General features: G+C 48.2%; 1 protein-coding gene across 1 annotated transcript; it reads left to right on the forward strand.

Moving 5' to 3' along the window:
• The first annotated feature begins 262 nt into the window (after positions 1-262).
• On the forward strand, positions 263-15,279 carry LRRC71 (leucine rich repeat containing 71). The gene is given in 16 exon segments (XM_078156181.1): positions 263-1,014; positions 2,689-2,820; positions 3,479-3,619; positions 3,697-3,772; positions 4,330-4,407; positions 8,072-8,140; positions 8,517-8,676; positions 9,161-9,244; positions 9,332-9,433; positions 10,044-10,166; positions 10,898-10,991; positions 11,382-11,413; positions 11,415-11,486; positions 12,389-12,500; positions 12,914-13,035; positions 13,335-15,279. Coding segments are annotated over 16 exon segments (1,659 nt in total). The 5' UTR covers positions 263-866; the 3' UTR covers positions 13,449-15,279.
• Positions 15,280-15,544: the final 265 nt, after the last annotated feature.

The following is a 15,544-nucleotide window of genomic DNA, read 5'->3' on the forward strand; positions in this document are numbered from 1 at the left end:
GTCCCTGTCACTCAGCAGCGCCGCTGCCTTGGGGATCTAAGAGAGCCTCGTGCCCAGCTCCGCCCGGTCCCGAAGCCGAGACAGACACGCATGCGCTCTGAGACGGCTGCTCGGCAGGCGCTCCTGGCACCGCAGCGCCCTCCGCAGACCGCGCGAGCGACTCGCAGTTGTCTCCTGGCCCGCCCACCCGACCGCCTCCTTGGCTCAAGTCCCGTTGTCCTGGAGAAAAAGGGACGCACAGGAACTGGGGGTGCAGGTCGGGAGTCAAAGGGTGGACCTCCTCCGAGCCCCAATTCCCAGGAACTCCTCCGTCCCACTTCCCCCAGTCTCTCTGACTCTACTCTGGTCTCTGAGAGTTGAGAATCTTTCACTTCTCTCTGAGCCGCCACCTCCACTCCACCCCAGCTCCAGCGTCGGTCCCTCCAACCTCATTCGGCTTCTCCTCTCCCGCACCTCCCCCAGCCAGGTCCACTCCAGCCTCACCCAGTCCTGAATCCTCCAATCTCCCCTCCAGTTTCGCCCAGACCCTTCCCCTTCAGCTCTTCCTCTCAGTTCCTTTCTCTTCCAGCCCCTCCCCTTCCCCACCGACCTCCCCCATTCTGTCCCCCTCCACTCTAAAACCCTCCTCCATCCTTTCCTTCCAATCTCGCTCTGCTGCAGCCATTTCAGGTGACTCTCCTTGGACTTCTCCGGCTCGGACGGGGATACGACTGATTGGCTGTCACTCCCTCCCTTAGCCCCCAACACAGAGTCTGAGAGAGGGGCTGGGAAATAGGAGTATTTGGAGGGAAGGAGGGTTGGGAAAGAGAGACCCTCGAGTCTCTAGGACCAAAGTGGAATTCGACTCCTATGAGGGATAAAGAGGGATGGGTTCAACCAGGTCTCCCCTCTCCCACATTTCCCCAGCACCCAAAGCCTCCGATGTCAAGATGGTCAAGAAAGGAGACAGGGTGATAAAGGAGAAGCCGCCACCTGTCCTACCACCTGTGTGTGAGGAGGAGCCAAAAAATCCAGGTATGACTTAAAGGGGAGGAGGAAAATAAGGGAAAAGAGGAAAACAATGTACCCGGGCACACAGAGGTTCCTGACCAGAAGTGTGATGTAGTGGGCAGAGCAGTGGATTTGGATTCAGAGCACTTGGGTTCAAATTCTAAATCTTATGCTAAGTAACTAGCTGTGTAGCTCGGACAACTCCCTTAACTTCTCATTTGTGAGGATTTGGTCTTTTTTTTTTTCCTCTAAAGTATCATTATTTGACAGACATTTCCTATATTGTAATCTCAAATATCAATCTCAATGACTCCTTCCCAGGGAGAGGTTCATCATCTACTGCACGCTCATTTGTAAAAGGAACTTGCACTAGGTGAGGTTTAAGACCACCCTCAGCTCTAGAGCCTAAAAGCTCACCTGTAGCATCTCCCATTTGGTCAAAGCTTTTAACTTTTCAAGACATTCCGATTCATCATCTGTCATCTATTAATTGCCTCAGTGTCTTGTGGAGGAAATGAAGGATGGAGAGGTTAAGTGACTTCCTCATCTCCCATTACTGCCTTATATGAATCCTCTCCTTCAGCCAAACCAGCTCCTTCACTTCCTCCCAAATCCTTGTGGTGCATCCCCACCCTGGTATGTGTCTGTTCACAACTGCACTGTCTTCTACCCTCACCCTCCCAGTATTGATCCAAATCTCACCCATCTTTTAACTCAAATGCTATCTTTTCCAGGAAGCCTTTCTTGATTACCCCCAATCCAAGAGGGGTCGATCCTTGGAACTCCTATAACGAATTGATAGAGCTGGAAAAGGCTTTCCTTATGGGCTGTCTGGTCCAAGTCCTTGATTTTACAGATTAGAAACTGAGGACTAGAAAGGCAAAGTTGTTTATTTGCTTAAAATCACAGAGGCAGTAAGGAGAAGCAGCTTGGATTGTTAGATTGACCTGTAAACTCCATAAGAGCAGGGATCACGTTGTATCTAAACTTTTTATATCCCCTAACACCTAGCCCTGTGCTCTGTGTACAATACACTAGGGCCTAGTAAATTTTGGTGGAGTCCTAGGGCGCCTCACATCCTGCTTTGCACTGTCTTTTTATTTGAATATTTCTTTGAATTTTGTCTTACCTCTTGGACTAGACTGTAAGCTGTTGGACTGATTGAGGTCTTAGTTACCTTTCCATTTCCTTCTCTACCCACTATAGTGCCAGATGCATAGCCTGCCCACAGTAAATGCCTGATGAAATAACTTTGCCACAGAAAGTTACTGGCAGAACCAGGACCAGAACCTGGTCATTTGACTCCTATTCCAGGGCTCTTCAGCTCATTGTCCCTGCCCAGAGCAGGGTTCTGAGGTTGCAGAAGGCTCAGGATGACCTCTGGGGAAATGAGAAGGTAGGGGGAGATCTTTGGGGAGAGAGGCAGTTTATGAGGAAGCAGGGGTGGAAGGGCAGAGGATGAGGAGACAGACTAGAAAGGCAGGGAGTGAGGAAGCTGCAGAGGATAGGCTAGGCTAGGCTAGGACATGGAGATGAAGAAACAATGGGGTAGGGGAAAAAAATGGTAAGACAAATCTGCGTTCCACGGTTTACTCAGGAGCTATAGTCGAGATACCTGGTCTTTGCTTCCTCCTGGTGGACAAGATGCACCATTGCAGAGGTCCCAGCTGATCTCTCTCTCTTCTCTCCCTCCCTTAGAGGAATATCGGTGCGTGGGGATCTTGGAACAGGATTTTGCTGAACTCTGTACTCGTTTGGGATACACAGATTTCCCTAAAGTTGTTGTCCGAAACCACGGTCGCCCTACCTCCACTTCTGAAAAGTTGGTGGGTAAGTGAACCCACTCAGTTCCTCCTTTCTCACCATCCCCAACAGTCTCTCCAGGCTGGTCCAGTCTCAGCCATTTTGACAATGCCCCCTGGCCTCCCTATCAGGCTGGTCCTGGGGCCCAGGGCTGTGCACAGGAGTCCCCAGAGGGAAATGCAAGGGGCCCAGAGACTACGCAAATATTAGTGATGATGACGATGATGATGACCAAGGGACTTAGATGACTCTTTCTCTGCTCTTTCCCCATCTCTCCTGCTCACTCAACCCCATGCAGGCTGGGAGATAGGTTATACCTAGGCTCTCCTTTTTAGCTCTCCTAAGTTTTTTTTTTCCTCTACATCTTCAAATGTTCTGGGGTTCAGAACCCCAAGGAATAAGGTGCTTGGAGATTGGATACTTGCTACTTGTATGAACCTTGCACAGACCCACAGATCACCTGACCTTCTCTGATCACCTTTTACAGATGTATAGATAAGATTTTCCTCATCTGTAAACCGATTGGACTTGGTTGTCTGTAAGGTTCCTCTTAGCCCTCCACCTAGGGTCCTTTAATAGACTCATCTCCTTGGGGCATTCCTGAAAAGGCTAGAGTGAGATGGGAGAGGAGGACAAGGTGGGGAGGGGAAGGGATTATTAAGATCCCCTACCCACATGTCCACAGTGGAGGAACAGCGGGCCTCTGCCGCCTGTAGCCAAAACAGTCTCTTCCAGATTGAGACCAAGTATGCTTTCTTCCGGCCCACCATCCAGGTGGAGCTGGAGCAAGATGACCCCAAGACAGTTCGGGAAATCTTCATCCGAGGTGAGCCTCCCTTCTCTGTCCCCTGCCCAAGGATTTAACCCTTCCTACTCGGGCTTCAGCCTCCTATCTCCTTCCAGGTTGGAGACTGGCAGAGCCAATTCTGAGTATTTTCAGCAAGTGTCTGCCCTCTCTGACCCAGCTGCAGGCCATCAAGTGAGGGAGGGCCCCCTCAGGGATAGTGGAGAGATTTTGAGGAGGGGGGAGGAACTCCAAAAAAGGGCTGAAGGGAGAAGTGTTGAAGAGTAATGGGACAGTGGATCCCAGGAGTAAAAAGGAGCCAGATTCTGGGGGAGGGGATGTCAGGAAGACCCAAGTTCTAATCCTGCCTCTTACTAGCCACATGACCCTAGACAAATCACTGAATATCTGTTTGCCTCAGTTTCCTTAACTGTAAAATGAGGATCATAATAGCACCCACCTCCCAGGGTCATTGATAGGAAAGGGAGATTCCTAGGGAATAAGCAGGGAGACTAGGGGAGGGGGATAGGACTGGAGCACCAGATCTCCCTGAGGATCCTCAGGGAGATCTGGTGAGGACAGGGCTAATCAAGGACAAGAATAACTGAGGTGTTATGGATCAGAATGTCTAGAGGGTGGTTTGGAAGGATGTTCTGTGCCTGTAGGGGATAGGGGAAGGACTACATGCTTGGGTCCTACCATGCTGGATGTCTGAACTGATCATCTTCCTATGTCCTTCCCTTGTACCTCAGCATGTGGAAAGTGGGGCTGACAGACGAGACCTTGACCACCTTCATTGCACTCATCTCTACCTGTGCCTCCACTCTCAAGTAAGCAGAAAAGGGCAGGGAGAAGTCCTGTCCTCCAAGGCCCTGAGTAGATGGGAATGGGGCAAGCAGAGGGGCTGGGAACTGGTGGGCAGGTAGGAGGCTGGTAGCACTTCTCCTTCATACCTCTTCCCTAAGGAGATCTGGGTTCAAATCCTGACTCTTCTCTGAGCTTGCTTCCTCATGTGCAAAACAAAATTGGACCAAATAATTTTTGATGCCCTGCTCAGTAGCTCTGAAAGGCACAAGCTTCTTCCTTGACCCCTCCTTCCTTTTACCCCAACATACACCCTCTGGACAGGAAATTCCTTGCCTTCACAAAACCTCAAGTCCAATTTCCCATTTTATAGAAAAGGAAAATGAGGCCTCAGAAGAGGTTAGATGTTGAAAGTTTTTTTTTTAAAGAATTTTTACAAAAAAAGATGAGATGAAACAGAAAATACCAACTGTGGTAAAAAGAAGTTTATACAAAAGATAGTCATACAACTTCTTCCTAGATCCCAGCCTCCTTCATCCACCCTTAAGGTCCCTTTCCTTGGTTTTCCTATCCCATGTAGAGGTGTGGATCTCTGGGTTCTCTCCCCTTGGCTCCAGGCCCTCAGCTTGAGAATTTTCCAGATTGGAATCTCAGGGAATCTTGCCTTGCCCTGCTACCAACTCGTTCTCCTTTTCTATGTGGTCTATCGGAAGCCCCAAGGCTGGCTCTTTTCAAACAAGAATGGCCAACTCATTGTAATGAAAAGCACAGTGTACCTCCTGGAGCCTCAGTTTCCTCATTTATATAATGAAGGATTTGGGTTAGATGGCCTGAGGTCCCTGCCAGTTCTAAATCTATGACCTTAAAAATTCATGGGAGATGATGAAATCCACAAAAGTCTAGAGCCAGGGGTCTTAAAAACTTTTTTTTTTTAAATGTCATGAGCTACTTCAGCATTCTGCTGAAGCCTTTGGACCCATTCTTAGAATGTTTTTTTTTTTTTAAATCATAATGGAAGGGAATCTTTTTTTTTTTCAATTAGAGATTGGTGAAAATGAAGATGTAAATTTTTTTTTTTATCATCCAAGTTCACAGACCCCCAGAAATCTATCCAGGATTTGGTCACTTGGTCCATTAACCCCAGGTTAAGAACCACAGATGTAAGAGACAGAAGAAAGCCTACAACATTGTTACTGTGGAGGCAGGAGGCAGATTTTGGTTCTTTTCCCAGCTCTGGCATAAGCTGTGTGATGCCTCTTTGGGCATTAGTTTTCTCATCTGTAACATGGGAATAACAACACACACTGCCTCACTATGTATAGTGAGAGAATGAATGTGAGGACAGAAAGAAAACATAAAAATTTGTTTTTTAATATTTTTCTTTTTTAAGACAGCAAACATTTTTTTAAAAATGTGAGAGAGAGATTGATTTTATTACTCTGGCAACCCTATTACTCTAATTTTCTGTTGATTCAACTTCATTTGCCTATGAGAAACTGGATAAGTCCTGGACTGATAAACCAGCACCACTGATTACCTAGGGGCTCTGGTATAGGTGGTTAGCTACCTGTGATAGGACCTTTCCCCCAGATCACTTACACAAAGACAAGTCTCCTGACTTGAGAGCAGTACCTTGGAATTACTGTACCTGAGACCAAACATCACAAAACAGTCATGATACTCAACATGAAAGGCCCCCTCAGCTGGAGAAGTGGGCTGGACAGCAGCCCACATAGAGGAAGATGGAGACTCTAGGATACCCTAAGGCTGCTAGGGAGTCTACCCATCCCTGGGAAGCTCAGAAGTAGGTAATTTAGTAGTCTCATATTACATCATTCTTAAACTTTTTTTTTAGAGGCAATTAGAGTTAAGTGACTTGCCCAGGGTCACACAAGTAGTATCCAAGGCTGGATTTGAACTCATGTCTTCCTGACTCCTGGACTGATGCTCTATTCACTTTGCCACTTAGCTACCCCTTAATTAATTATTCTTGATAACTAGATGCTAAGGTCAGTTGTTTCTTCACATTTGACATCCAAGAAATTAAATGACTACAGGCAGTCATAAAATTTACATCAAAGAGATAGATGGAACTGAAAGAGTTCTTGAAGCCAACCATCCCCAACGCTCATTTATCATGTTAGATCTTCTAGGGGACCCTTAGAGACCACTAAATCCAGATGAGAAAACTGGGGGCACAGAAAGGGGAAGAGATGTGCCCAGTCACCACAGGAAGTTCGCCTGAATCTCACTGAGACTGAGGCAGTCAAATGGAACCCAGATCGTCCAGATGTTGTAGGCTTTGACAGCTGGAAAGGGCAGTGGAGATCGCATCGGCCAACACCCTTATTTTAGAAAAGAGGAAACAGAGCTGGTGTCAAAGGAGGAAGTGGAACCTATTTTTGCTGATCCCCAGTCCTTTTTCATCTCAGCTGCTGACACCGGACCTTCCTTGGGGACACATCAGTAATGAAGGGGAGGAGAGGGCACCTTGGTCATTTTAACCGTGCCCTGGCCCTGAGCTCCCCCTACCTTCATACCTCCAAATAAAAAAGTTTAAACGGCTTGGGAGGACAAAGATAAGAACTATCTCGGGGAAGAGGAAGGCAGGAGCATCCTCTGGAAAGCACAGCCCTCCAGCAGTAGGGGCTAAGGGACCGATTTGCTCCCTGTCTTGTCCCTTCTGGAGTCCCCTCATACCCCGCCACTTCTGTTCCAGAGCAAACCATTCTGGGACACTACAATGAACTCCTAGACTTGGAGAAGCATTTCCCAATCACTATCTACCAGGGCCTGGCAGGGGCCAGATCCCAGCTCACAAGGCAGCCAGGTACACGTTCAACGTGGTCTCAGTAACGTCTGAGAGTCAGGCAAACTGGGTCCAAATCCTACCTTTGTCACTCCCTGTATGATCTTGGGGCAATTCACTTAACCTTTCTGGGCCTCACGTTTCTTCATCTATAAAATCAAGCGCTGGACGAGACAAGTCTCAAAGGTTCCTTGTAGCTCTGGAATCATGATCTTAAAGCTTCCAGGAGAGGGCAGGGTTTGGATCTTGCCATTTTCTGGTGGCCAGGGAATGCCAACAGACAATCAATTTGCTCCAGCAGCTGAAAGGGAACTCCCATTTTCACACCAGCAGCTCCATTCCCATCCCACCTCCAGGTTGCACGCAGACTGTGGTACAGCAGAGACAGAGGACCTGGGTTCAAATTCTGCCTATACCACTAATGACCTATGTGACCTTGGGCATCTCCCTAGACCTTAAGTTATTTCATCTGAAAAAATGAGAGCTTTGGATTAGAGAGCTTTCTGAGGTCCTATTTGGCTCTAGGTCTGTGCCGCTATTAAGTATAACCAGACAGTCCACAGTTCTTTAAATTTCTCATAGTTGGCTTAGGCAATTCTCAGCCCAATCTGTGCCTCTCACACTTAGCCTAATACTACTGAAGTGCCTACAGGGTTGTAATCAGTCAGCAAAATGCTGGACACCTGCTCTCCCACTATCAGGATGCCCCATTAAAATGCTTCTGGGTTGTTTGCAAGGATCACAGCACACAGTCATTCTGCTTAGGGGCTCCTTCTGCCCTAGACCCTTCCCCTCCTCCTCCCACTCTGAGTGCTAGACTTTGTCTTTCCTGCCCATCACTGGGCTGCTGTCTTTTACTGATCTCCCCAATCTCTTATCAGGAAGGTGTCTCTGGAAGGAAACCCGATAGTGGAACAGTCTTACCACAGGCTCATGGTCCCGGAAAGCACGTGAGCCTTCTCCCTTCCCATTCCTTAGATCCTGCCCCATCCCAGGCTTTCTAATCCAGAGGGGATATGCCCTTTCTCTATGTTCCCTATCACCTCAGATGGCCTCAGCCTAATTCACTTATCTTCTATCCCACCCCTCCAAACCCCAGTGAAATGCCCTAGTCCCCTCCCTTAGGGATCTCTCTCCCTATTGCCCTACTCTTCCCACTATGATGCCCCTGCTGCTTGGGACCCTCAATTTCCCTAAGTCAGGTTCCCCCTTGACCTCTGAGGCCTTCCTCCTTCCAACCCCATTTCCCATTCCTCTGTGGCCTTTCTGTCCCTGATCCTGGTGGTCCCAGGCCTCCCACACCTTCTCATGTTCCCCTTCTGCCAGCATCACGCACTTGTCCCTGAGGAACAATAACATCGATAATCAGGGTGCAAAGCTCCTGGGCCAGGCGCTGTCCACGTTGCATACCAGCAACCGAACTCTGGTCTCTCTCAACCTGGGCTACAACCATATTGGAGATGAGGGTGCTGGCTACATAGCAGACGTGAGGGGCGGGGGTCATTGGTGGGCTACAAGGAACGGAGACTGGAGGGAAGAGCTATGGGGAGGGGAGAAAAGGGCCTTGTGCTGCAGGTGTAGGCAGGGGCTAAGGGGTCAGGGGAGGAGGGATCGCAAGGAGCTGGGGAGGGCAGGCTGAAGGCAATGACCACAGGAACTAGAAGGGAAGAGCATTGGAGTGTGGGAAATAGAGACTGGGGGACCAGAGGAGACTTGGGAAAGGGTTCGGTGAAGAGTAGGCTTATGTAGGGCCATGAGGGAGAAAAGAACCATAGGTACTAAGTAGGGTAGGGAAGAGCTACAGGATCCTGGGGACCAGAGAAAAGGAAGAAGAAGGAACCATGAGGAAGTTCAGTCAAGAGTTCTTGGAGATTGGAGGGAGCAGGACCAGAACATGGTGGGAAGGGCCTGGAAAGCAGAGGCCAGGGAGGGGACTTGAGGCCCTTTCACCTCCTTTCTCCCTACCCCAGGGCCTGCGGCTAAACCGCTCCCTGCTCTGGCTGTCTCTGGCCCACAATCACATCCAGGACCAGGGTGCCCGGAAAATAGCTGAGGTGCGTAGAAGCAGGGGTCCTGTCCCGAGAGGAATGTGTTGGATACCGGAGGAGCCCTGACCTTCTACCACACGCCTCCTACCTCAGGTGCTGCAGCCTTTTGAACTAACACACACGGAGGTGGTGGAACGCCGGCGACTTATGTTTGAAAAGGGGGCTCAGGACCGAACAAGAATATTAAGGCCGTCGGTGAGGGAATGCAGATGAGCAAATAAATCTCTGGGTCAGTCCATTCAGTGCCTCCCAGAACCTCAGAGCAGGGTGGCCTCAAACGGAGAGCCATCTTGTCCTTCACACTCTAATGTGATCCTTCCCTTTCTTAGGAAGTTTTCTATGCCCTTAAATCTTCACTCATCCCTTTGTGCTTTAGGTCTCCCCTTTTTATGCCATCTCCTCCCATATCTCCCTTCAGTATTTCAGAGCCCTAACTGGACCCCATTAAAATGCCCTGGTCCCTGTCTCATCTACCCCTGAAGAATTGACTTTGGTTTTATCTACTACCCTGTGACCTTAGGCAGGCCAGTCTCCCTCTATTCTCCACCCTCGACCCCTAGGCCTCAATTTCTTCATCTGTACATTAAGGAACTAGCTGATCTCTTAAGATTTCTTCCTCTTCTAGCAATCTAGAAATCTTAGCTGTACCCCCACCACCCAAAGGATCTCAAAACATTTTACAGATCTAACACTTGTGGAGCCTGGCTGGTCTCTGTTGCTAGCTAGGCCCCCTACCCAGGAAGGGAGATACCTTTTCCCTGAGTGGACTAAGGGGTGCCAACTGCCTTTCTGCCCCTCCCCCCAGCCCACTTCCTCCCGCCATGGAGAACGAGACCGGCCTCTGTTGGGGGCTGCTAGTACTTTGGCCATTGACAAGCTTCAAGGAATCAAGACCATCAAAGGTGCATCGGGCAAGAAGAAGGAGAAGGTCTCTCGCGATGGTGGAACTAGGGAGGGCAGAAAGAGTGTTCCCTAACTGTGCCTGTTTGCGTGTCTGTCTGTCTGTCTGTTCCAGGAGAGAGAATCTGCTAAGTGGCAGTCTGGCCTAGTATCCTACCCTGGCTCTGGAAAAACCCCAGAACCTCAAGAGGTCTTTAGGGGCATCAGCACAGTTAGGGGGATCTCTGCCTTAGAGGAACTGAAAAGCCTCCCAACGTCAGGGCCTTGGTCAGGGGGGGCCCAAGCTGGGGCACTCTTACCCCTACCCAAGAGGGATGCAAAGTTTGTTAAGGGGTTATAGGGACTATTTTGTAATTAACTGTTGTCCTACGAAAATTAATCTACTTTGTTTCTCATGTGCATTATAAGCCCTAGAAGTTATTTCCTCTCATATTGAATAAGATGTATCAGAATGTTTACTAAAAGCTGAGTAAAGGGCCTAAAAAAAAGGCTGGAATCCCTGATGTAGTGGACAGAATGTTGAACTAGAGTCAGTAGCGACCTGGGTTTGAAGCCTGACTCAAGCATTTTATAGCAATGTAATCCCAAGCAAGGCTTCTCACTTCTGACCCATTTTCTTCATCTCTAAAAATGGGGATGATAGCACTTATACTACCTCCCTCCCAGGACTGTCCTGAGTAAAGTGGTTCGTAAGTTTTAAAGTGCTATGTAAATGTGAGTGTTTATTATTATCTTCCCCCCCCCCCCCGACTCTTGCAGGACGTAGCCAAGAAAGAGGAGAAACCTGGGTCTGGGCTATTCCCCACACAGAATGTCCCAAAGAAAGAAGATTCTTCCAAGAGTTCTAAAGGGAGTGAGTTATCCTGTTCATTCTCCTTTGGATACAGAATGCTCGGGGTCTGGTGCTTTCACTAGGACCTCACCTCCTGAAGGAAGAATGGACGGCTCTCCTCTCTTGTGGCCAGGGCTCAATCAGTTCCACGTGCTAGACGTGGAAGAAACCTTAGAACATCTAGTATCATTCCCTACAAAGAGGAAAACTGACATGTTAAGAAGTCATATGATTTTGCGGCTCTGCTGTCCCTACACGCCACTCTCTCAACTATACCTATTGCCCTCACCCTAGCTCAGTCTTCACTGGACCTAGTCTGACACTTCTAAGTCCCCTTGTCTTCTCAAAGGGGCAGAGGTGGCTTTCAAGGATCTAGAACTTCACCTCTGACCCTCTCTCCCCACCCATCAGAAATAACCACCCCTGAACAGAAGCCTGGTCGGGGGAAGGGGGTCCAAGACAGGGCCCAAGGAGAAGCGAAATCTTCTTGCTGAGTCTGAAGTGATCCAGAAGAAGGTGAGAAACTGCTTACTCTTACTGGGGACTGGGAGGAATGTAAATAAGCACCCCGCCATCCTTTGGCACCTTTCCAGCAGAAACCCCATGGCTCAGTCACAGCTCTTCTCTCTTCTTCCCCTCAGCACCTATCAGGGTCTTCTCCAACTAACTAGTCTCCACCCCACAATCCTTTCCGTTTTCTCTCACTTATGCCTTCTGCAGGGAAGAAAACAAGCCACTAGCCACTTTCCCATTTTTTCCTTCAACCCTTCCCCCCCCCCCATTTCAGTTTTAATCTTCCTACCCTTTTCACCAGTATTCTTCATTGCTGGCTACATAACTCTGGCTATGCTCTGTGGATAAAGATGGAACGCATTGATCTCTATCATCCCACTAATTCTACTTCAAGACCAGAATGCAATCCCTTTCCCCACGTCTACTAACACAATCTAAACTCTACCCCCTGAGGAGAAGCCATACCACTGTTTGTCTCTAGCTATCCATAGGACTATGGAAGACCATGGAAAGATCCCTAGCTACCTGATGCCCCCTCCTAAATGCCTCCCTTTTCCCCTATCTCCTTTCCTATTTCCCCTCCTTATCACTTCTGCCAACTTCAGGAAGTCTTTCTGAACTGACTTCCTTTATCAGCTCTGACTCCCTCTGATCTTCCCATTCCTGACATGCAAAGATACTTTGAAAGGCCAGGTATCCTGCCTTTAACCTCCTTCTGGATCCTGGGTGTGTGCAACTTGTCTTTTGCAGTAGAATCTGAACTTCCCAAGGACAGGGTCCCATAACTTTCCCTTCCTCTAGTTCCCTCCAGCAGTACGAAGGATGCAACTGTGCCCGGAGAGGGCAGTCAAAATGGGTGAAAAGGACTGCCTGATAATCCTGTCTTTTGCCTCCTGTCTGAACAGCTAATGCCTGAGCCCACTGAGATCCTCAATCCTCTTCTAGAGCAGGCAGAGCATAAAAATGGGAAGGTTTTCTTGCCAGGAAACAAAGTCCTTATGCATCTCAATCTTATTCGTAAGTATATCCAATTCGCCTGACTCCCAAAGTTAAGAGGTTCAACATCTTTCTCTGGCACCTCAAAGCCTTGTCATCACCAAGAGGGACAAAAAACCCTTTCTTCCCCACTCCCCACCACTCCCGATTCCCATCTGGAGTCAGTCTCCATGAATAACCAGGGTAGTGTGCCATGGATACAGTGTGTCTTTGGATCAAGACTCGAGGCTGGAAGGAGATGGATGTGGAGGGAAATAAGGAGAGGGTCTTAGGAACTGGGTAGGTGGGCAGTCAGTGCTGTAAATTCTTTGGGATTAAGGATGACCCAGGAGGATGAATGAGGTCTATCTGAGAAAATGAGGGCCTAAACTGGGAGCAGTTAGTGAGTGAGGCAGTGTTGAAAGGCAACATTCTCTTCTCATTTATGCCTTTAGGGAATCGAATCACAGAAACGGGTCTGAGAGGCTTCCTCAGTGCTGTCCAATATCAAGTGAAGTACACCAAACCCAAGACCCCAACAAAAGGCCCATCAGGACTGGTAAAACTGATGCTGGGGGTGAGCATGAATCACTTCCCCTGTACTGGAACCCTACCCTTAGTCTCCTGGGGCCCATCTCTCTTTGTCCCAACCCTCAAGAAAGGAGATGCTACTCCCAATTCATGTCAGGAAGTCCTTCCATGACCTAGCTTCCATTGCTTGGGCTGCAGGGTCAGCTCATTTCTATTCCCTTTTTAAAAATGAAATGGTGTCTTTCACAACCAAATCCCACTATTCCCCTATTTCAGGGCTTCACTCCTGGGAAATACTGAACTGAGGTTTAATGAGCATCTTTTCTCCTCCCCTTTCTCTATCAGAAAAATTCCTTTCCCCCACAATGTGAGACCTACAACATGATCCAAGATTTGATGCTTCCTCGAGAACTCAAGACTAAGAGAGATGAAGAAGGCCCATCTGTGTCTGCCTCCTGAGCCCCTCAGGGTTCACGTGAAGGATTCCATACCCCAGATCATCTCTGCGCTAATAAGAAAATCCTCTTGTACCTTTGATTCTGAGGATCTCTAAGCACTTTATTGTGTACTTACCTATTATTCCAGGACCAGAGAGATATACAGCACAGTAGGCCTTGGGGTAGGACCTAGACATCTACTGGGCTTAGTTTAACTGTAAAATAAGTGAGAAGAGGCAAACCACACCAGATGAGGATTAGTGGAAGGCTCTGGGTAGCTTGGAAGAGAACATTTAAGGGGATATGATAGCTGTCTTTAAGAACTTGAAGGGGAGAGGAAATAAATATATTCTGTTTGGCCCTAGAGAACAGTAAGAAAAACTTCCCAACAATTAGAAATGTCTAAACAACGAGAGCCATCCAAAAGTGGAATGGGTTGCCCCCTAAAGTAGTGAAGATCTTCAAGCAGAGGCTGGCAGTGATGCTGCAGGGATTTCCTGTTCAGGTGTAGACTGGAACAGACCTCTAAGATTCTATGGACAGATGATCCCTATGGACCCTCTCAGCTCTAAACTCTGATTCTGGACACAGCCCTATCCTATCCCTGAACATAGAAATGTTCACTTTTGCTCACAGGATAAGCCTCCACTCCACAAGCTCCCTCCCCTTCTCCAGAAGGTGAATAAACCAAGGCGTGGTCAGTCATGATGCAAACATTGCTGACCCCTGGGTTAGAGGGCCAGAAGCCCTGGCATCTTTGTTTGTGGAAGCTCTGCTGACGGTGCTCAGAGAAAAGGAGTCCAGGAGTCTGAATACACTTGGAAATGAATTCTCAGGAGAAAAGTAATTCACAAGCAGGAAAGGCTCTGTCTCAAAGCCACCTTCTGCCCTACTCAACAATTCAACAAGTATTTACCACCGAATACCTACTCTGTGCCAGGCGTTGTCCCAGGGATAGGAAAATAAAACTGACCCTGCCCTTAGGGAGGGCATTCTACCAGTGCAAAACAAGAGGTGCACAAGTAAGAATATACGAAACTATACATGTGCTTTTTTTTTTTTGATGGGGGGAAGGTAGCTATTGGGGTAAAATCTAGACATCGCTGGGTCTCAGTACTATCTGTAAAATGTGAGAAGATACAGGCCATGCCATATGGGGATTAGCTGAAGACTCTGAGGATGTGTAGCTCCAAAGAGAAAATTTAAGGGGGAGGTGATAAAGGACATGAAGACATGATGGTCTTCAAGACTTTGAAGGGCTCTCATATGGAAGAGGAATTAGATATATTCTGGAGGTGAAGCCCACTAACAACTGGAGGGGTCAGGAAAGGCATCTGGCAGGAGGTGGCACCCAAGCTGTAGGATCAAGAAAGGAGTCCTAAAGGTGGCACCTGAGTTGTGCATCGAAGTAAGCCAAGGACCCAACAAAGTAGGGGTGAGGAGGGACAGGATGTCAGGCAACAGCGACAGAGAGCCTGTACAAAAGGTAGAGAGGCAGAGGAATGTCAGACACAGGGAACAGAAAGCCGGGTCCAAATGCCAAAATATGTAAAGGAGAGAACAGGATTTGTCTAGAAAGAGAAGGCAGAGCTAGATGATGAAGGGCCCCCATCTAACTACCTTGATTCTGCACCTCTATAGGCTGAATCAACGTGGAAATGTCCATCCCAGCCTCCCATCTCCCAGTTCCTTCCTTTTCAACTTTTCTACTCTTGTACAAATTTCTGAGTTGACTTTCTTGACTGTGTTTCTTCCAGTCCCTCTAATCTTTCCCAGCACTGACATCTAGAACTGTCTAGGGGGATTACATAGAATCTGTATGCTTCTTCTCCCAATAAAACTGAGAAAAGCCCTATGGAGCTCAACAGTGTATCTTCATCGGGTGCCACCCTAAAACCCAGGCTTGGGATTAATTAATCTACAGGAAGCACTGGTGATAGGTGTATTTACTAGCCTGAATAAGCTGCAGTTCAATGGAATGATGAAAGTTCTTCCCACTCAACTTCCCTCTAGACTTTTGAGCCATCTCCCAACTCTCCATGCCAACAATTCTTAAAATTCTTCCTTAGACAAGAAGCCTTCCTAGGCTTTACTTGGCCTGCCACCATGTCTGTGATG

This window comes from Phascolarctos cinereus, unplaced genomic scaffold, assembly GCF_003287225.1.
Source record: "Phascolarctos cinereus isolate Bilbo 61053 unplaced genomic scaffold, phaCin_HiC Scaffold_5;HRSCAF=322, whole genome shotgun sequence".
Lineage (NCBI taxonomy): Eukaryota > Metazoa > Chordata > Mammalia > Diprotodontia > Phascolarctidae > Phascolarctos > Phascolarctos cinereus.